This window comes from Eumetopias jubatus, unplaced genomic scaffold, assembly GCF_037043125.1.
Source record: "Eumetopias jubatus isolate StellerSeaLion01/CBP00866 unplaced genomic scaffold, mEumJub1_p1.0 scaffold_12, whole genome shotgun sequence".
Taxonomy (NCBI): Eukaryota; Metazoa; Chordata; class Mammalia; order Carnivora; family Otariidae; genus Eumetopias; species Eumetopias jubatus.
The window spans coordinates 74243899-74266416 of NW_028274818.1; the positions used below are offsets into that span (position 1 = coordinate 74243899).

At 41.9% G+C, this 22518-nt stretch overlaps 1 protein-coding gene across 1 annotated transcript in view; it reads left to right on the forward strand.

Moving 5' to 3' along the window:
- RBFOX1 (RNA binding fox-1 homolog 1) overlaps positions 1 to 22518 on the forward strand; it is a 2047095-nt gene that overhangs the window by 872700 nt on the left and 1151877 nt on the right. The window contains exon 5 of the mRNA XM_088016928.1: positions 10686 to 10748. Coding sequence (XP_087873054.1) covers positions 10686 to 10748 — 63 coding nt within the window. The remainder of the gene's footprint in view (positions 1 to 10685; positions 10749 to 22518) is intronic.

Below are 22518 nucleotides of genomic sequence, written 5' to 3' on the forward strand. Positions count from 1 at the left end.
TTCAGAGGGAGGTTAATAAATGAATAAAGCTGGAGCTGTAGCCAGAAGCACAGCATGCAGGATGTCAGGTTGTCTCAAGATACAGGCTTTGTCCTGAATGGAATCAGTGCAGGGTTTAAACAAGTAATATAGTCACAGTCACATTCTGTAAAGATTGTTGTACCTGCCCTGTGGAGGGATGAGAGGTGCAAGCCTGGAGCCAGAAGGTGATTTCCACAGTTCACTGTGGTCATCCAGGTAAAGAAACCCTGAAGCGCTATGTGACAGTCTGTAGGAGTGGAAACACTGTAGTATCCAGCCCTATTTGTGGAGCGAAAACGTTAAACTGCACGCTGCCTGCCCAGGGGTCATCAACTCCAATGTTTTGGAAGTAATTGGTTCGCTATTTTGTGCGTCCATTCTGATGAGTGCAGAGGTGAGGGCAGCTAATGCAGAAAGTGAGCCTTCACTCTGTTCTGCCTGACTTTATTCTGATGTCCTTTTCACGTTTTGTTCACTTGCAGCCTTTTGGCTCCAGCATAGTCTCAGTATGATGAACATTCCACCCAATTCCATTGGGGCCCAAGATTCTCTCTGGTCATGAATTGCTCTTTAGGTAGTTTGCAAGAGTAATAAATTGCAAAGTCAGAACAATCTTTGTTTTGTTTTGTTCTGTTTTGTTTTAACATACATAACTCTTCTGGAACTCTAGAGAGCATCTTAGATTTTTCTCACTTGCTTAGGGAGAACCGCCCTCTGGAATGAAGGTCAGTGCCCTTCCTTGGAGGTGTACCACTTTGGGCAAATGAGGAATCACTGCTTATATGCTGTCCAGTGTAGTGAGCTTCTGCTAAGTGGCTGGGTGCTGTGGCAGATGATGAGGCTACCAAGTTGAATAAAACATTGTCCTTGTCCTCCAGGAGTTCACAGCCTGAGCAGGCCAACTCTACAGTAGGTTAGAGTGTATGATACTTTTCAGAGAGAAGGGTGTGTGAAAGACCACAGGGCCCCTGGAAAAAATTCAGTCCAGCTGGACAAATCAATGAAAGCAACAGAGAGAAGTTCACACTTGGGTGGACTTATGTCTTTAAAATAGTTCATTTTAGCTGGATCCTAGAGTATGTTGGTGAGTGTATGAAGGGAAGGAGGAAGTGACTGGAGGAGGGAGGGGCAAGGGTTAAGAAGGTTGAACTTGAGAGCAAGATGGCAGAGGAGTAGGAGAGCTGGATTTTGTCTGGTCTCAGGAATTCAGCTGGATAGGTATCAAACCATTCTGAACACGAACTCAACAGGAGATTGAAGGTAAGAATAGCAACAACTCTCTGAACAGAAAAGCGACCACTTTCTAGAAGGTAGGACATGCGGAGAAGTGAATCTGTGGTGATATTCGGGAGGGTAGACGGCGGGGGAGGGGGCCTCCGTTGCTGCTTCTGGCAAGTGATAGAGCAGCGGGGCACAAAATTGGAACTTTTAGAAGTAGGCTCTGCTGAGGGACGTCGCTCCAGTGGCTAAGCGGGGGGTGGAACCCTCGCGGGACAGTGTGGTCTCAGGACCCTCAGGGTCACAGAAAGACCGGGGATGCCTGAGTGTGGCAGAGCTCCTGGGTATCAGAGGAGGGAAGCCGGCTGTAGAGACGGAGCCAAGGTGCGGGCTCTCAGCTCGGGGTTGCCATAAACTGTGATCCGTGGCCCACTCGGGCCACTGCTCCTCCAGCAGGGACTCAACAAGCAGCAGATCCGGGGAGACTCCTCTTCCTCCCCCGGGAGGAGCGGCACGGGAGCGCACCACAGGGATCTGCTGGGTTTGGAGACTCCACACTGACTCGGGTGCCAGAGATACAAACGCTCGGTCACGGGCCGGGTGAGCACGGAGTGCGGCCGGAGACCGGGGAGACAGGAGTGACTGCTTTTCTCTGGGGGCGCACTGAGGAGCAGGGCCCCGAGTTCTCCGCTCCTCTGGGGCAGAGATTGGAAGGCTGCCATTTTCACTCTCGTCCTCCAAAGCTGTACGGAAAGCTTGCAGGGAACAAAAGCTCCTGAGAGCAAACCCGAGCAGATTACTTAGCCTGGACTGACAAGGGCGGGGCAATTCCGCCTACGGCAAAGACATTTGGGAACCACAGCAACAGGCCCCTCGCCCAGAAGATCAGCATGAACAGCCAGCCAAAACCAAGTTTACTGATCAATGAGAATGGCCCAACTCCAGTGCTAGGGGAATATTGCACCTAGAATTCATGGCTTTTTTACCATGATTCTGTAGTCTTTCAAAGTTAATTTTTTTAACTGTCTTTTTTTTAAAATTTTTCTTTTTCCCTTTTTCAACCAACATCTTATCGATCCCTTTAAAAAAAACATTTTTATTTTTCCTTTTTAGAGCCATATTCTATCCCTTCATAGTAGTTATGCTTATTTTTGGCACATATATATAAGTTGTTCTCTCTTTAAAATTTTGAGATACAGTTTCTTCTAACATATCAAAATATACCCTAAATCTCTAGTGTATGGCTTTGTTCTAGTCTCCTGCCTGATCACATTCTCTCCCCTCCTTTTTTTTTAAATTCTCTTCTTTCTTTTTTCAAACAACTTCTTATCAATTCCTTTTATAAAATTTTTTATAATTTTCATCTTTACACTCATATTCCATCCCTTCATCGTATCAACCCTTATTTTGTACATACATAAGTCTTTCTTTCTTTAAATTTTGGGAGGCACTTTCTTCTAACAGACCAAAATACGCCCAAATTCTAGTGTGTGGCACTGATATATGCACCAGCCTGATCATATTTGATCGTATTCTGTTTTTTTTGTTTTGTTTTGTTTTTGTTTGTTTTTATCTTTTTATCTTTTTTATTTCTCTTTCTTTTTTCTTTCTTTCCCTCTCTTTTCCCCTGGTTTCAGGTCTTTTCTGATTTGTTTAGAGTATATTTTCTGGGGATGTTGTTACTCTGTTAGCATTTTGTTCTCTCATTCATCTCTTTTCCTCTGGACAAAATGACAAGACGGAAAAAATCACCTCAACAAAAAGAACAAGAGGTAGTACCGTCTGCCATGGACGTACTCAATACGGACATTAGTATGATATTGGACCTAGAGTTCAGAATCATGATTTTAAAGATACTAGCTGGGCTTGAAATAAGCATGGACGTTATTAGAGAAACCCTCTCTGGAGAAATAAAAGAACTAAAATCTAACAAGTCGAAATCAAAAAGGCTATTAATGAGGTACAATAAAAAATGGGGACACTAACTGCTAGGATAAATGAGGCAGAAGAGAGAATCAGCAATATAGACCAATGATGGAAAATAAAGAAGCTGAGAAAAAGAGAGATAAACAACTACTGGATCACGAGGGCAGAATTCGAGAGATAAGTGATACGATAAGATGAAACAACATTAGAATAATTGGGATCCCAGAAGAAGAAGAAAGAGAGGGGCAGAAGGTATATTGGAGCATATTATAACAAAGAACTTCCCTAATGTGGGGAAGGAAATAGGCATCAAAATCCAGGAGGCACAGAGAACCCCTCTAAAAAATCAATAAAAATACGTCAACACCCCGACATCTAATAGTAAAACTTATGAGTCTCAGAGACAAATAGAAAATCCTGAAAGCAGATTGGGAGAAGAGATCTGTAACCTACAATGGTAGACACATTAGATTGGCAACAGACCTACCCACAGACACCTGGCAGGTCAGAAAGGACTGGCATGATCTATTCAGAGCACTAAACGAGAAAAATATGCAGCCAAGAGTACTATATCCAGTTAGGCTGTCATTGAAAATAGAAGGAGAGATAAAAAGTTTCCAGGACAAACAAAAACTAAAGGAATTTGCAAACACAAAACCAGCCCTCCAAGAAATATTGAAAGGGGTCCTCTAAGCAAAGAGAGAGCCTAAAAGCAGCATAGACCAGAAAGGAACGCAGACAATATACAGTAACCGTCACCTTATAGGCAATACAATGGCACTAAATTCATATCTTTCAATAGTTATCCTGAATGTAAATGAGCTAAATGCCCCAATCAAAAGACACAGGCTATCAGATTGGATTAAAAAACAAGACCCATCCATATGCTGTCTGCAAGAGACTCATTTTAGACCCAAAGACACCCCCAGATTGAAAGTGAGGGGGTGGAAAACCATTTACCAGGCTAATGGACACCAAAAGAAAGCTGGGGTGGCAATCCTTATATCAGACAAATTAGATTTTAAACCAAAGACTGTAATAAGAGATGAGGAAGGACACTATATCCTACTTAAAGGGTCTATCCAACAAGAAGATCTAACAATTGTAAATATCTATGCCCCTAACATGGGATCAGCCAATTATACAAGGCAATTAATAACAGAAACAAAGAAACACATTGACAACAATACAATAATAGTGGGAGACTTTAACACCCCTTGACTGAAATGGACAGATCATCTAAGCAAAAGATCAACAAGGAAATAAAGACTTTAAATGACACACCGGACCAAATGGACTTCACAGACATTTTCAGAACATTCCATCCCAAAGCAACAGAATACACATTCTTCTCTAGTGCCCATGGAACATTCTCCAGAATAGATCACATCCTAGGTCACAAATCAGGTCTCAACCGGTACCAAAAGATTGGGATTTTTCCCTGCATATTTTCAGACCACAATGCTTTGAAACTAGAACTCAATCACAAGAGGAAAGTCGGAAAGAACTCAAATACATGGAGGCTAAAGAGCATCCTACTAAAGAATGAATGGGTCAACCAGGAAATTAAAGAAGAATTCAAAAAATTCATGGAAACCAATGAAAATGAAAACAACTTTTGAAAATCTTTGGGATGCAAGAAAGGCAGTCCTGAGAGGAAAGTATATAGCAATACAAGCCTTTCTCAAGAAACAAGAAAGGTCTCAAATACACGACCTAACCCTACACCTAAAGGAGCTAGAGAAAAAACAGCAAATGAAGCCTAAACCCAGCAGGAGAAGAGAAATCATAAAGATCAGAGCAGAAATCAATGAAATAGAAACCAAAAGAACAGTAGAACAGATCAACGAAACTGGGAGCTGGTTTTTTGAAAGAATTAACAAGATTGATAAACCCCTGGCCGGACTTATCAAAAAGAAAAGAGAAATGACCCAAATCAACAAAATCATGAATGAAAGAGGAGAGATCCCAACCAACACCAAAGAAATACAAACAATTATAAGAACGTATTATGAGCAACTCTATGCCAGCAAATTAGATAACCTGGAAGAAATGGGTGCATTCCTAGAGATGTATCAACTATCAAAACTGAACCAGGAAGAAATAGAAAACCTGAACAGACCTGTAACCACTAAGGAAATTGAAGCAGTCATCAAAAATCTCCCAACAAACAAAAGCCCAGGGCCAGATGGCTTCCCAGGGGAATTCTACCAAGCATTTCAAGAAGAATTAATACCTATTCTCCTGAAACTGTTCCAAAAAATAGAAATGGAAGGAAAACTTCCAAACTCGTTTTATGAGGCCACCATTACCTTGATCTCCAAACCAGACAAAGACCCCATCAAAAAGGAGAATTACACACCAATATCCTTGATAAACATGGATGCAAAAATTCTCACCAAAATACTAGCCAGTTTGATCCAACAGTACGTTAAAAGGATTATTCACCACGACCAAGTGGGATTTATCCCTGTGCTGCAAGTTTGGTTCAACATCCGCAAATCAATCAACGTGATACAATACATTAACAAAAGAAAGAACAAGAATCATATGATCCTCTCAATAGATGCAGAAAAAGCATTTGACAGAGTACAGCATCCTTTCTTGATCAAAACTCTTCAGAGTATAGGGATAGAGGGTACCTACCTCAATATCATAAAAGCCATCTATGAAAAACCTACAGCGAATATCATTCTCAATGGGGAAAAACAGAGCTTTCCCCCTAAGGTCAGGAACGCGGCAGGGATGTCCACTCTCACCACTGCTATTCAACACAGCAATCAGACAACAAAAATAAATCAAAGGCATCCAAATCGGCAAAGAGGAAGTCAAACTCTCACTCTTTGCAGATGATATGATACTGTATGTGGAAAACCCAAAAGACACCACCCCAAAACTGCTAGAACTCATACAGGAATTCAGTAAAGTGGCAGGATATAAAATCAATACACAAAAATCAGTGGCATTCCTGTACACCAAGAACAAGACAAAAGAGAGACAAATTAAGGAGTCAATCCCATTTACAATTGCACCCAGAACCGTAAGATACCTAGGACTAAATCTAACCAAAGAGGCAAAGGATCTATACTCAAAAAACTATAAAATACTCATGAAAGAAATTGAAGAAGACACAAAGAAATGGAAAAATGTTCCATGCTCGTGGATTGGAAGAACAAACATTGTGAAGATGTCAATGCTACCTAGAGCAATCGACACATTCAAGGCAATCCCCATCAACATACCATCCACTTTTTTCAAAGAAATGGAAGAAATAATTCTAAAATTTGTATGGAACTTGAAAAGACCCCGAATAGCCAGAGGAATCTTGAAAAAGAAAAGCAAAGCTGGCGGCATCACAATTCCGGACTTCCAGCTCTATTACAAAGCTGTCATCATCAAGACAGTACGGTACTGGCACAAAAACAGACACATAGATCAATGGAACAGAATAGAGAGCCCAGAAATGGACCCTCAACTCTACGGTGAACTTATCTTCGACAAAGAAGGAAAGAATGTCCAATGGAAAAAAGACAATCTCTTCAACAAATGGTGTTGGGAAAATTGGACAGCCACATGCAGAAGAATGAAACTGGACCATTTCCTTACACCACACACAAAAATAGACTCCAAATGGTTGAAAGACCTAAACGTGAGACAGGAGTCCATCAAAATCCTAAAGGAGAACACAGGCAGTAACCTCTTCCACCTTAGCCGCAGAACTTCTTCCTAGAAACATCATCAAAGTCAAGGGAAGCATCGGCAAAAATGAACTATTGGGACTTCATCAGGATAAAAAGGTTTTGCACAGCAAAAGAAACAGTCCACAAAACCAAAAGACAACTGACAGAATGGGAGAAGATATTTGCAAATGACGTATCAGATAAAGGGCTAGTATCCAAAATCTATAAAGAACTTATCAAACTCAACACCCAAAGAACAAATAATCCAATCAAGAAATGGGCAGAAGACATGAACAGACATTTTTCCAAGAAGACATCCAAATGGCCAAGAGACACATGAAAAAGTGCTCCACATCGCTCGGCATCGGGGAAATCCAAATCAAAACCTCAATGAAATACCACCTCACACCCGTCAGAATGGCTAAAATTAACAAGTCAGGAAACGACAGATGTTGGCGGGGATGCGGAGAAAGGGGAACCCTCCTACACTGTTGGTGGGAATGCAAGCTGGTGCAACCACTTTGCAAAACAGTATGGAGGTTCCTCAAAAAGTTGAAAATAGAGCTACCATAAGATCAGCAATTGCAGTGCTGGGTATTTACCACAAAGATACAAATGTAGGGATCCGAAGGGGTACGTGCATCCCAATGTTTATAGCAGCAATGTCCACCATAGCCAAACTGTGGAAAAAGCCAAGATGTCCATCGACAGATGAATAGATAAAAGAAGATGTGGTATATATATACAATGGAATATTATGCAGCCATCAAAAGGAATGAGATCTTGCCATTTGCAACGACGTGGGTGGAACTGGAGGGTGTTATGCTGAGTGAAGTAAGTCAATCAGAGAAAGACATGTATCATATGACCTCACTGATATGAGGAATTCTTAATCTCAGGAAACAAACTGAGGGTTGCTGGAGTGGTGGGGGTGTGGGAGGGATGGGATGGCTGGGTGATAGGCATTGGGGAGGGTATGTGCTATGGCGAGTGCTGTGAATTGTGGAAGACTGTGGAATCACAGACCTGTACTTCTGAAACAAATAATGCAATATATGTTAAGAAAAAAAAAAGAAGAAGATAGCAGGAGGGGAAGAATGAAGGGGGGAAATTGGAGGGGGAGACGAACCATGAGAGATGATGGACTCTGAAAAACAAACTGAGGGTTCTAGAGGGGAGGGGGGTAGGGGGATGGGTTAGCCTGGTGATGGGTATTGAGGAGGGCACGTTCTGCGTGGAGCACTGGGTGTAATGCACAAACAATGAATCATGGAACTCTACATCAAGAACTAATGATGTAATATATGGTGATTAACATAACAATAAAAAATTAAAAAAACCTAAAGATGTAATGTATGGTGATTATCATAACAATAAAAATAAAAAACAACAACAACCAAAAAAGAAGGTTGAACTTGATGATAGGAGCTATCACCATTTTTCATAAATAAGAAGATGAATGCATATTTTGATACAAAGCCTGGGTATACTATGGGTTCAATAGAACTATTACTACTACTATTTTTCTATTATAATCATTAAGGTTTTTATTATTATTAAGACAGAGATAATTCTCCAACTGAGGCATTGTATGAATTTATAGAAGATAACTGTATACTTTGACTCTTCATTTCCTAACTGTTCCTACCTCCTTTTCCCAAATCCTGTTCTTTCATTTCATGTCGTTACATTCCTCTCAGCGTGAAGATCTCAGCTCCATTGCCACTTCCTTGGCAAAGTCTTCCCCAGCATTCCTGACTGAGTGCCCATGGACTGTAGGCACCAAGAGGACAGTGCTTGACATAAAAAGGGGCTTAAGAAATAATAATGAGCTTTTATACAAACTTCCAGTTATAAAATGAGTAAGTCATGGGGATGAAAAGTACATCTTAGGGAATATAGTCAATGGTATCATAATAACTTTGTATCATGAGAGGTGGTAACTCTATTTACTGTGCTGAGCATTTAATAATGTATATAATTGTGGAATTACTATGTTGTACACCTGAAACTAATAAAATATTGTATATATTTCAATAATAATAAACAACTCTTAAACAGCACTGATTTTGTGCCAGACACAATGCTAAGTGCCTTACAAATATTAACTTTTATTATTTTTTAATTTTTTTAAAGATTTCATTCATTCATTTGAGACACAGAGATACAGAGAGAGAGAGAGAACATGAGCAGGGGGCGAGGCAGAGGGGGAGGGAGAAGCTGGCTCCCTGCTAAGCCGGGAGCCCAATTGAGGCTTGATCTCAGGACCCCGGGATCATGACCTGAGCCAAAGGCAGACACTTAACCATTTGAGCCACCCAGGCGCCCCCAAATATTAACTTTTAATATTTACCTCAGTCTGTTGAGGTAGGTAGTATATTTATTCTCATTTTATAGATAAAGAAGCTAAGAAAAGGAAAAGCTAAGTGACTCGATCATGTTCAGAAAGCTAATAGGTAGCAAAGCCTTGGATGACTGGGACACTATGGATAAATGAAAGAAAGGAAGAAAGGACCGATTAATGACCCCTGTCACCACCATCCTCACCACTTCATAGCTGTGTATACCTGCAGGCTTCTCCAGATACAGATCTCTTCTTCCAGTATTTTGACACCACTCGGTGTTCTCAGATGTTCTAAGTTATCAATATCAGTGGCCTCAGCAAATATGAAGATTTGAAAAAGAAAGTCCATCAGGTGCCTGGGTGGCTCAGTTGTTAAAGTGTCTGCCTTCAGCTCAGGTCATGATCCTGGAGTCCCGGGATCGTGTCCCGCCTCGGGCTCCCTGCTCGGCAGGGATGTTAAGATATTAAGAAAGGGAGCATATTTTCCAAATGTATATCTGTGAATAATGTTTATAATGAAGCTCCTAAACTTGTGAGTTACATCGAATCTGGGTATACGTTGTGTCACTACTTGAGAGGAGTAAATAGAGCACTAGATGAATATTCTAGAACCCTGAAAATTAATCCCATCTCTTCTACTTAAGTGTCTCCCAGAGGGCGAACGGGACGGGATCAACTCTCTTGGTTACCGGGTGCCATGTAACTCTTTCAGATCTATTAAGTAAATCTTTCTGGTTGGAGATGACCTCTTCCCCAACTCACTGAAATACATGAGATTGTAATGGCCCTTTGCAGGTTGTGTGATATTTGGTTTATTTAAATATTAATGGACGTAGATCTTACTCCTGATAGGGTGATGATAGCCATGTTTATGAAATTGATTTTTGATGGGACACCTTATATCACAGTTTTATTCATTGCAAAATGGAGTCACTTTGAATGTTAGCCATCATGGGATTGAGCGTTATAGAATCCCAGAGTTCTAGGGTTGAAAAGATATTTAGAGTTTTTTTCGTTTCACCTAACTCCATGCAGGAAAATCCACAATAATATCTCTGAAAGATTGGCTTCTCATCTTTCCTTGAAAACATCCTGTGGCATAGAGCTCGCTGTGTCAGGCAAGAGTACAGCAGAGTGATTCTAAACTTTGATGTCCAATTGCCAACTTCAAATCCAGGCTCTACTACCTACATGCATATTTTGTGTAACTTACTTGAGCTATCTGAGCCTTGGTTTCCTCTTCTGAAATAGAGAAAATTGTAACACCTTCCTATTGGAGTGTGAAAGAATTAAATGAAAATATGTTGAAAGACTTGATCTTAATCATTTTCATCGTCATCATCATCATTACCACCACCACTGTCATTGTTGTCCAATTCACAGTATCAAGAGCCTATTTTAGAGGTTAGCCAGATGTGACTATGACAAAAAAGGTAAAGGCACAATACAAGAATACATTCCTCCATCCTAAAGTCTTCCCCTCTCTTCTTCCCTAGGAAACTGCTCACAGAACTCATGCCAGTGGCACTTACAGCTTCCTTGATCGGACTCAGCATTCAGTAAGTGCGACCACTTTTGAACCTTCATTCCATAAATACATCTATTTCTTTGATCGTGTTCGAGATGAAAAGCTCTCTTCAGCAGGCCTGAAGTCCCCACAAACACTGTGCTGCCTGCCTGTGTCTTTCTTTTCTGCACTACTGCATTGGATTCAGAGGTGAGGGGAGGGTTTGCTAGGCAGAACCCCCACAAGGAACACAGGAAATGTGTGTGTGTGTCTGGGTGTTAACCCTACCACTACTGGCTGGGGGTTAAAATGAAATGTGCTTTTGTTCCCTAAGCTCTTCTCATTAGGAGATATCTTGTCCCTCTCTCCCAGTTGCATGACCCTGCAAAGCAGAAGGAAATGCCGGCAAAAACAGATCAGTTCGTGAGACCACCTGTTTCTTGAGGCATTTAAAGAACAATTCATTTTGGGCCAGAATACATTACTACTATATAAAAATTACTGCAGAAAAAGAGATTCGGTACTTTAAGATGCTGAGGTACATTTCAGAAATTTCATTTGTTTTTAGCAAGTAAGCGCTTTCCACTGTCTGCCTTTCTCATTGTGCGCAAGGACTTGATTTTTGGTGAAGCCAGCAGTATTTTCTCTGATTTCCCCGACTCTTACTTTTTATGATACACTAGCATTTGAGGTGGTGGTGTTGGTATATGAGCACCTCTGTAAAAATCTCGGACATCCGCTTTCCTCTGCAGCAGTTCTGTCAGCAAACAACTTGTTTTATGAATCAGTCTGCAATAATTTAACAATAAATATCCAAGTTTTAAAAGGTTAACTAAAGGAAATATATTTTTTTCAAGACGTAGCTTCCCTTTGTAAGGTTTCAGAATTTTTTAACATGTCCTACTTCTGAGATTGGTGGAATATAATTTGATGCATCAAAAATCATAAAGGGGCAGGTAGAATCCGAGGCTGGGGAACTCCAGGCCTGGAGGAGGCTGATCAAAGGGAATTCTTTACCCTCAGTGGTACTGCATGACTCCCCTTTTGGCTACAGAATTTGCATATGTGAATGGTAGAGGAAGGAGGAGATAGAAAGAAAGAAAAAAAGATGGTGTATTCGCTGTTTGCTACATCAGAGTGACTTAGTGTAACCCTGATCAGCTAAAGCGTGTATCACACAGGAGATTAGACCAACAGCTTTTGTTCCCAATAATAAAGGAAATTTCGTGTCTAATTCCCTACATGCCACATCTATCTTTCAATGCCTTTGAAGTTCAGGCTACAGCATTTTCTAAAAACTGCAAGGTTTTGTAAGTGGAAAGGAGGGGCTGTTTGGCATGAAGTCTGTTCAGATCTATTTGGTGTAAAGTTAAATATGCATGTTACTTTATCTTTTCTGTTTCAAGCAGTATCCTTCTCGTAGATGCCTTTGTGGTGATGGAGCAAGCAGGGTAGGGTTGGAGGGAGGAAGGTTTCAAGGATGGGTTTTCAGATTATGTGTGACCTTCCCACCTTTCTCTCTACCTTCTCAACATGATACAAATTACTGCTTCTCAGAAAGGAATCCGTGTTCCAACCCTGTTTTGGGGCTGAAATTTCTAACCTAGGGGAGACTCTGCTCCCCGAGATAATTACTACAGTGTTGTAAGGAGCTCATGTTAATTTGTCTTTGGATATGGTATTTCCATATCTACGACTGCAGTCTAAAGAGGAAAAAACTATTAATTTGCTGCTCCATACCACTGTGTAGATACCTGATAATTAAAAAAATAAATAAAAAGGGAAGAAATGGAAAAACTCCTCACTGGGGATATTTAGAACGGCTGCCCAATTTCTGTGTACCTAATAGATTTCGATGCTTTCCTTGTGATCAGAGCTTCACTGGAGCAGTGAACCTCAGTCAATGTCCAGGACCATGAGGTCACTTCCCCTAGAATCAAGATCAAATTCTAGGAGGTTGTTTGGTTATCAGGAAAGCAGGTGACCTGAAGTCCACATTGGCCTGGGTCTTGGGTTCTCCTCACCACTTACATGTACGGTACATTGCTGGTTAGGAAACTTCTCCTCATGGGATTTGACGGAGAGCAATAGCTCTGCATGTAGAATTTACACACATCTAACATCCTGCCTGCGCTGGTGTGGCTGTCCTGCCTTGGTCTGTGTCAGGGTGTGGATGTCTCTGTTGGCTTTAGAAAATCAGTGTCCATTTACTACTTCCAAAGTCTGGTTATCTTTCATTGTTAAATCTTTTCCAGAATGTTCCATTTGCATTGGTGTCTTTTGGCTGAGGTACATGATACCGAGTTAGCTTGTGCAAACTGATAGCTATGTAGGATTTTCGCTCTCCACCTTCCTTTGTGATCTGTATGCACAAACGAAACCTACAGGAGGCTGGCGGTAGTAGGGTCTTTGGTTGAACTTCAGCCTCAGAGTAATTTCCTACAACTTTTAAATTAAGGTCCAGTGGAAGCCTTCCTTAGATCTCCATCTTCTGTCAGATTATACTTCCCTGGCATGCTGTATCAGAATTATAGTTTATTAATGAATTGACCAAAGATTAATTTAGTGTTTGCCTTTTTTTTTTTTTTGTCCAGTGCTCTCCAACACAACTTTCTGTCATGATAGGAGTATTCTTCCTCTGTGCTGTCCAGTATGGTAACCACTAGCCAGATAGGGCCACTGAGCACTTGAAATGTAGCTGCTGCCACCAAGGAACTAAGTTTATAAGTTTGTTTATTTTCAGTTAAACAGTGTCACGTGGCTAGTAATAATCTACCACACAGTGGAGCAGCTCTAGGCTGGAGGCCCCGTGAATACAAGGGCCAGTTCTGAATTCTCCATCCTTGCATCCAGGCTGATGCTCAGCTGGTATATACCAGTGTAGTTTACCAGTTTGGTAAAGTGCTACTGTCCCAAGCCCCTAAGCATCTTCATTCCCTGCAATTCCATATGCGTTATTCCCCTACGTGAGCCCTTGATCCAGAACGAGAGAGTTAATGATCCTCCGATACTACAGCATATGCTCATTCTAACTGGTTGGTGTCAGTCATATTCTGGTTATTAGACAGTATATAACCTCTGATTATATCCGCAACCTCTAATGAAGAAGTCCTGGCCATGGTAGACAGTACTTGCTGGACATAGTGACAGGTGAGCACATGGAGGGATGCGGGGAAGAGTAGATAGATGGATGCACCTCACCGTCTGATGAAGTGTTATGTATGTGGGAGAAACAGAATTGACGTTAGACAGTAGACTGATCTGGATCTCCATGATGGCTGTCTTTTGTCTTCTACTTACTACTCTAATTCTTGTTCAAAGCTATGACATCTGCTTTGTCAAGGCCTAGATGAGCCTAGAATAACGCACTCCGAATCCGTCGCTGAATTCCATTGTCCTGTGCAGCACATGTTGCTGTCTATCTGCACTTAATTCTGGCCGTCGCTTCCAACTCCAAATGCCTAATGCTAAAATCATACCATGCCCTGCTCACTCCCCTCTGGACACCATTCTCTCCCCAGGCAGCCCAGTCCCACGCTTCAGTCACCACTGACTGTGACTTGATCTGCATCCACCACCACGAGAGGAGTGAGGCCTGGGCCTGCCAAAAGCCCCATTTGCATTCCCTCTGTTGGCATATCACTCCAGGCTTCCTTAGCGGTTTTAATGCCTAGAGCCACCGTCCCCTGGATTCCATCCTACATGTTGGAGGACTGCTATTCCTGAAATATGACTATCATCTAGTTACTTGTTCAGTTAGCTGGTTCCTTTCAACACTGCCTTCTCTCTGAGAATGCCTGGATACATTCTATTCTAACCAAACATGTTGATCTCTTGACTTGCAAATGCATTTACTTCCTGACTCCAAAATATGTTACCTGTGGTCTTATCAGGAGTAACCCTTCCTTATTCTTAGCCTACACTTCAGTATATATCTCTGTTAAAGACTCTCCTGATGAAATGTGTGCTTTAATTCCTTGATTCCTCTTGTAGGATAAAGAAAATACCAAGCCTGGACTCTGTGGAGCAGGCAAAGAGTAGAACAGTGTAAGGTGAATAGAAAGAGAAAAAAACAATGATTGTCTTTAGGGAAGTAGAGTTCTCTCCAGTTAAAAGTCAGCAGGTTGGCTGGAAAATGGGAGAGGTCTGCCATCAGCTGAATACAGGAGGGAGGGGAAGCAAGAGAAGGAGCAATATAAGAGCCTTAATTTAAATCATGGCCAGGCCTAGGGTGGGTTTCTTGCCAGTTGATTTAGATTCTCACAGTGTAGAGGACACACAAAACGATGCCCTCATTTGACCTTCCCATTTGCTCTGACACTTGACCACCCGCCACCCAGCACCAGGCATCCGTGTTCACACATTCCATATGCGTATCTCTTGTCTCTCTCAAGCTGCTGCATAGCAAGCTCTGTAAAAGCCTTTCTGTTCTCCCTAACTCACCTCTTCTAGATCAGGACTAGGAACTCAGGGGATCTTTTGGACTTAATGACTACACAAGACTGTGAAGCATGAGAGAGTATAGGCAGATAAATAAATAAAGAAGATTTTCTTTTGCTCCCCTTATTGTTGAACAGAGGGACAAAAAAGGAATGAAAGTTATAAGGAAGGTGTGTATGATTGCAGCATTTCAGGACCGTGGATAACAAACACACATCCTAAAGTGGCACCCCACTACCCACCTCATTATTCTCTATCATTTCACCCAGTTTAAATCTTCCACAGCACTCCTCACGTGCTCTCATTATTGTATTTATTGCTTGTGCATTATCTGCTTCCTCCACTGGACTGGAGGGACTCTGATGGCATGATGTGTGTCTCTCTTGCTTGCTGCTTTATCCCCGACACCCACAAAAGTGGCAAGTGCATATATTTATATTTATATATTTATATAATGAATTATTGAGTTGTGTGACTTCTGTGAATGATGATCACTCTGTGTGTTTTGAAACCATTCTTTTGTCATCCATAACCCCTCACAGCCCTCCCTTGCCATACCTTCCAATCTTTCAAAAGTCAAGAGAGTCAGGCTCTTGGCTTGGCTTGGGGAATTGACCACATGATCCTTGACACACTGACCAATCTGACTTCATTTTTTTTTTCATTAAATAATAACAGTAATAAGGAATTGAACTAGAATAGTCTATAACTAAGACCCCTTCTGACTTGGAATTCAGTGAATAAACAAGAGAGATAGAAATGAGGCCACAGAAGAAAAGGTTGAAGGGAAGCATCATTACCTCAGCAAGGCAGAGGGTGTTGAGTTATGACCAGCAGTGGCTCCTCCCCACCCCCCAATTGTGGGCAAAAATTAACTCATTATCTTCTGGACAAGAAAATGAATATGCTAAGTAGGTCTGGGACTAGTACAGTACTGATATGCCACTTTCTGTTTGCTGTATTAATAACTGATATTGATACAGTTTGGTCCACACCCATGGGTTGCATTACAGAATTAGAGGAAATGAAAGCAGGCTTCACCTGCAGCCTCTTCTACTGGAGCACCTGAGAGGTGAAATCTTTGTCTTCATCCTATTCATTAGTTCCCAATAGAATGACCTAAGGAAAACAATGACTTGGGATTTCTGCTAAATCTCTTCACTTAAGCTAAAGATTAGATCTACTTGCTGTTTCTACTCTGCACTGTAATGTGAGGTTGTTTGAGACATTGGTAAACCTGTAGCAATGGCTGGAAATTGCAAATGACAAACGTAACAATGGCTGGTTAATAAGTTATAGAAACAAGGAATTTGGTTTTTCCGAATGGAAGAGGCTACAGATTTCTTTTGAGAAGCTCCAAGACAAAAAGATAAACTTTCTCCTAGTGCTGACAGCCAGAATGTATTTTTTAAAAACATGTGGCTAGTTTCTTTTGAATTCAGGCAACTACTTCCACAGATGAGGATTCTTGCCTCAGAAGGTGCCAACCCCAACTCTGCTGGGTATACAGTTAGAAGTAAATAAATGGTAACAATGATAAGTTACTCAGAACAGTTACATAACTGAGCAGTAATCCCTTCTACTAGGCGGCCTGTGTGTGCATGATCACTGGTGAGGTGACTCACTCATTGGACCTCAGTCTCTCTGTTTAAGAAGGATAAATTATCATGAAAACCTATATTGTGGTACATTCCAGCTCAGGGTGCCAGGGCATTGATAAATAAGTCAACGTTCTTACCCTGGTAGTGTTATCATTCATTCATTCACTTACAAATAGCTTTGGATAAATTATGTTGGATTTTTGCTGAGTGCTAGTGATGTTACAATGAATGGGGCCCTGAATTTATGGTAAGACTGTGAAATAAAATTTAAAGTAAATAAAACAATCCAAATGTATGGGTTATCATGGACCAGACAATCATAGATGGAAATATATGTTGGGCTCAGAATGCAAGGATATGATTAGATCTGTCTCAGATGTGGGAGAGGGCCAAGAGTTGTCCCTGGTACATGTAAATTCTTCTTTTCCATATTCTCAGGTCAGGTTTTTCCTCTCAGAGCTGGCTGGCCTTCCTCACCCTTCCCCAAAGTACAATGCCCTTGCAGGGTTCTTCCTCCCCCAACAATGACCATTTACACTCCACAGGGCCAGACTATCCCCACCAAGTCCATAAACCTGCACTCTGTGCAGAATCAATGCCCATTTACAGCTGCTAATGCATTAATAACAGAAACGTCCCTGGCCGTGACCTACCTGAGTCATTACACACTAATCATCGGAGGCAATTTCAAGCAGATTGACTAGTGATCGGTGTCCTCCTGGCGTCCAGGCAGGAGGACACATGGCTGCCTTCACAGCCCCTGAGCAGATGGTCTGAGAGCGTAATCACACACTACAGCCAGTGTGGGTCTGGCTCCAGGAAGGGGAATCTCCATGTCTTGCATGCAAAGCTGTGGTCTCTCACCCCGGGCTCTGCTCCAACTGCCTGCCTTTCATTTCAGAATAGAATCCAGGCTCTCCTCTAAAGACATTGAGGAAACAAGGTTTACCTGTGCCTGGACTGTTGTAGCATGCACCAGTGCCATGAAGCTGGTTGAATTCCTTTCCCACGTTTCCATGTAATCCATCTCTAGATACGTGCTCCAAAGCCATGGTCACCATGGGCTTGTGATTTGATGTTATAATTTCTTCCCTTAGTTTTAGCTTGGGCTTTTTTGTCTTTTTGATCTTGCTCTGTCACTCCCTACGGTCATAATTTTAAGGGTTATGCAATGTATCATCAAGGTGATGTTTTATTCCTTTACTATGGCATATCTAGGAGGTCTCTGTTCTTTTCACTAACACCATTATTACCCCGAGTTAATCACTCAGGATCTGTAGAGTTTTCTTCCCTGGTGTAACTTCCTAAGGATAAATACCCCTGAGAGGAATTGTACAGTCAAAGGAAATAAGCATCTTTATGACTTTGGATGCATATCGCTGAATCACCTTTTAAAATGGATTGTGTTAATTTACAGCCAATTCATTGTCTTTTGGACTTTCTACTCTTAGCTGCCTATGTTTTACTTGCCTAGAATGAGGATTCAGATTATATGGGGTTGGAAATATGAGTCAGATAGAATCTTTACCTTCAAGGAACCCACAGAATAGAGGGAGAATCCAGATTAGAAAAATAACCCGTTGCTCTGTGATGTGTTAAAGCCTTAAGGAAAAAGGAGCTTCAGAATCCATGAATTCTGGCACAAGGCATTATTTCTGAGACTTGTGGAATTCAACAGTCTCTCTCTTTGATGCTATTTCTTGACTAGAGTTTCGAGAGTTTGGAGATCAGGGGTCTTGTGGCTCTAGTCCTCTGTATCCTTGTTATATCCATAAATTCAGGTATAAGAACTTAGTGATTACATTGTATTCTCCTTCTAGCTTTATGGGCAGTTCATTCCAATACACACTGAAACTTTTGTTGGCAGAGGTTCACAAAAGTCATGCATTGCTAAGACAAATAAGCTGGGGGTCTTTGGGCTGTGTGCCCAATAAACCCAATGGGTCACAGCCAGTAGTTCATTGAGATTCCCATAAAGGAAGCTGAGGTCTTACTGGAAAAAGCACAAGATGTTAAGACAAACAAACGGAGATTCAAATCTTGGCTCTCTGTTTACCACTTCTGCAAACCTGGGAAAGTTACTTAACCTTTCCCAGCCCCAATTTCCTCTACTGTAATGAGGATGACAGTGGCCACCCACTGTCAGGTTTCTTGTAAGGATTAAATAAATACTCCTTTTTGCAGGCAGAGGATTCTTTTTTGGGAAAAGCCTTTGGGGTGGAAAGTGGAACTCTGAGAGCGTAACTTGGGTGGTGATTGATTCAGCAAAAGCTAGTAGCAAAAGTAATGCTCTGTTTTAGTTAGAGAAGACCTTGTGGTGGTTCTGATGAGGAAGAAGAGAGGAGAGGGAGTGAGCAGGATCCAGCCTGAAGGTGGGTGGGAAGCTGATACCTGTGTGAAAGGGCGGGGCTCCAGAGGAATCAGGAGGTGTTACTAAATTTCGATTTGAAGCCCTTTGCTTTCTTGTAGACTTAATCCCTTTCCCTGTCTGCCCCATCCTCATACCCGCCAAGAATAAAACTAACCTCTTCCTTCAAAACAGTTAAGATGTTTTTGGGAGTGAGTTTTAATGGAAGTTCTGTGAAGTGCTGAGTTCCTGCCTAAGTCCATGCAGCAGAAAACAGGTGTTTCCCTCAGCAGTTCTGAAGATAAACTGCTAATGTGTTGGAAATCTGCTTGTGGGCCCGGCCATGGGCTAAGCATTTTGCATGCATTCCCTCCTTTTATCCTCACAATGACCTAGTGAGATGGGTTTTGCTAATTACTGCTGTTTTACAGATAAGAAAACTGACCCTTGCGTGGATTGGTCAGAGTCAGATGGCTTGCAAGAGGTGGAGCTGGGTTTCTGCTGTCCAGTCCACACCTTTGACGGCTACACTGACCTCTTTCTATATGCATAGCCCTGGGTCCGAAGTGCCAACGGGACTGTACATTTCATTAAGGAAATAGTGGCAAGGAATTTTAGCTTCACAGGGATCTGAGGATGCGGTGTCTAAAGAGCTCAGCTAATGTCTGGGTTATATTTATAACTATACTTCTCTAAAAAGTAGATGAAGTGGATGACTGGTACAAATAAAGAGAAACAATTCTACTACAGGGCTCTCCTTCCTCTTTCTCCTCTCTATAGAAAGAATAAGAACATGAAGTACAGTGCACTATGAACATGGAAACTGAAACATTCTCTGTGGTTACCAGGGACTATGCATCAAAAAAGACTCTTGTTAGTACAGGCAAAGTAGAGAGCCACTGAGAGCCACAACCCCGAGTTTTTCTGATGCCCAACATGCCTATAGCTTCATGGTGGTTTGACACTCCCTCCAGGTTTTAACTGTGTTGCAACTGAAGTTTCATTCTGAGAAAAAAACAAGCAAAACAAAACAAAGATGAAGGACTAGCAAGCAAGGAACTGAATTTTGCCTTTGAGATTTATATATATATGTGTGTGTGTGTGTGTGTGTGTGTATATACAAATATATGTATGCATGTATATATATGAATTTTCATATATTAATTTTAATAAATATTTTAATAAAGAATTATGGGGATGAGGTAGTAAAAAGATTGCACCTGTTTCAGTCTAAAGTAAAAACGACCTTATTACTCAGAACACACGGTCCTACCACTGCATGGTGGTGGCTGACACAGGTTGAAAGCTTCTTTTCTGAGGCTGATTCTGCAAACATGTTTGAAGGGCCTGCAGGTGCCATACCTGCACAGAGCTCCTGAGAAGCCTTGTGCTTCTTTGCATCCCCCTGAGCAACCCTCACTGTGCTGAGCTCAAAATCGTTGGCAGTACACGTCAAGCCTTCTGTTACCCCTGTGAGAGTTTTGATCAGGGATGTGGTCAGAGGTGAGGAATCAGAGCTGGCCCACCAGTCCTGTGATTCTCTTCCTCCCATCTTTTCTGTAGGAATTGCTCTCTCACTGTATGAAGCAGGTGACTGGAGCCTTTCTTTCATTCACTCAGCAAATACACATCAAGTGCTCTTCTTTGTCAGGCATGGTTCTAGCTGCTGGGGACACAGTGAGAAACAAGACAGGCAAGTTTCCTGAACCCGTGGACTTAAATTCTCTGACAAACAATTATATAAATAAATGTATAATTATAAATTGTGGTAAGTACTGTGAGATAAATGCCCAGCATGTTATGGGAGTCTGTGCAGAGAGTGTAGTAATTTAATTTGGGTGATCAAAGAATTGATATTTAAGCTGACACATTCCAGGGAAAAGTCTCTGGGCTGTGGCAAGACATTTGGGACTTTTGAGGAAGTCAGAGAAGGTGTGGTTAGAACAGAGTGCTAGAACAGTGTTGAAAGAGCAGACACGGGAGAGATATTCATCAATTTCAGATTTCAGATTTTATGGAAAGTGCCATGGGCAGCCATCAAAGGATCTGGAAAAAAAAAACCACGATTATATTTCTGTTTTTAAAAGTATTACTCTGGCTACTATATGAAGAAGGGTTGGATGGAGGCCAAGGGGAAGCAAGGAGAACAGTTAAGAGCTGTATTGAAATAGTCTGGGAAGGAGGAATGACATTGGCTTAGAATGGCGTTGTAACCATGGGGGTGGAAAAAAGTTCAAGGATCCTGTCTGTCCTTCCCTTCCCTTCCCTTCCCTTCCCTCCCCTTCCCTCCCCTTCCCTCCCCTTCCCTTCCCTCCCCTTCCCTTCCCTTCCCTTCCCTTCCCTTCCCTCCCCTTCCCTCCCCTTCCCTCCCCTCCCCTCCCCTCCCCTTCCCTTCCCTTCCCTCCCCTTCCCTCCCCTTCCCTTCCCTCCCCTTCCCTCCCCTCCCCTTCCCTTCCCTCCCCTTCCCTCCCCTCCCTTCCCCTCCCCTCCCCTCCCCTCCCTCCATCAACAACATCATCATCATCACCATCATCTATTCAACGTTCCATAAAATCCAACCATTTGCTCAATTCTTTAGTGCATCAGTGACCATCACCAGTGTATTCTAAGCCCTGTAGAAATCATGAAGCTTGTTTTGTTTTGTTTTCGTTGTTTTTATTTTTTATTTTTTGTCCCAGGAATGGATAAATTGTTTCTTCTTCTCCTATTAAAGTTTGCCTGGAGGCAGTCCTGTTGGCTCCTGCCTTTCCCTTTGCTGCTGTCACCAGTTTTACCCCAGATGACACCGGATGACACCGTTTGCTTTACCTAAGTTCTTCATGCATTGAAGGCTGACATTCTTAATAGTTTTGTCACCCATGTTACAACAGGCCGCTGAAAAGATACGAGTGATGCCTGCAGGAGACAGGGCCATCTGAGTGGTTTGTGTAACACCAGTGGGGTGTGAGGTAGCAGGAAAATAGTTTAGTTCGATGTAAATGGAAGGTGAATGAAAACATCACTAATATGTGGATGCCTGGGAGCCGGGGTGGCCTGCTTCATTTAAGATTTGAGGAAGAATAGTTGAATCAATAGCTATGAAAATGAAAGCAATATTAAGAGACTTTCATGGCAACATATAAGGCAGGAAGAGCTAAATTCAATCAACGTGCATTTACTGAGTGCTTATTATGTACCTCTCACCATGTGGTGTTTTATCCAAACTGAAGGGGAAAAATAATTGCAAGACATAAATAAGGCTTTACACTCTCCATGGGAAGTCAAGATTTCAGAACATATGAATGCTTCAAGCATATATTAGAAAGGTTGAGTAGCAATTGTAAGCTACATTAGTAGGCAACACTGTTAGAGATAGCAGGAATAACTTGGACTGTAAGATACGTGAGTGACTCTGTGACTATGGTTAATTTACTTAACCTCTGTGAACCTCAGTT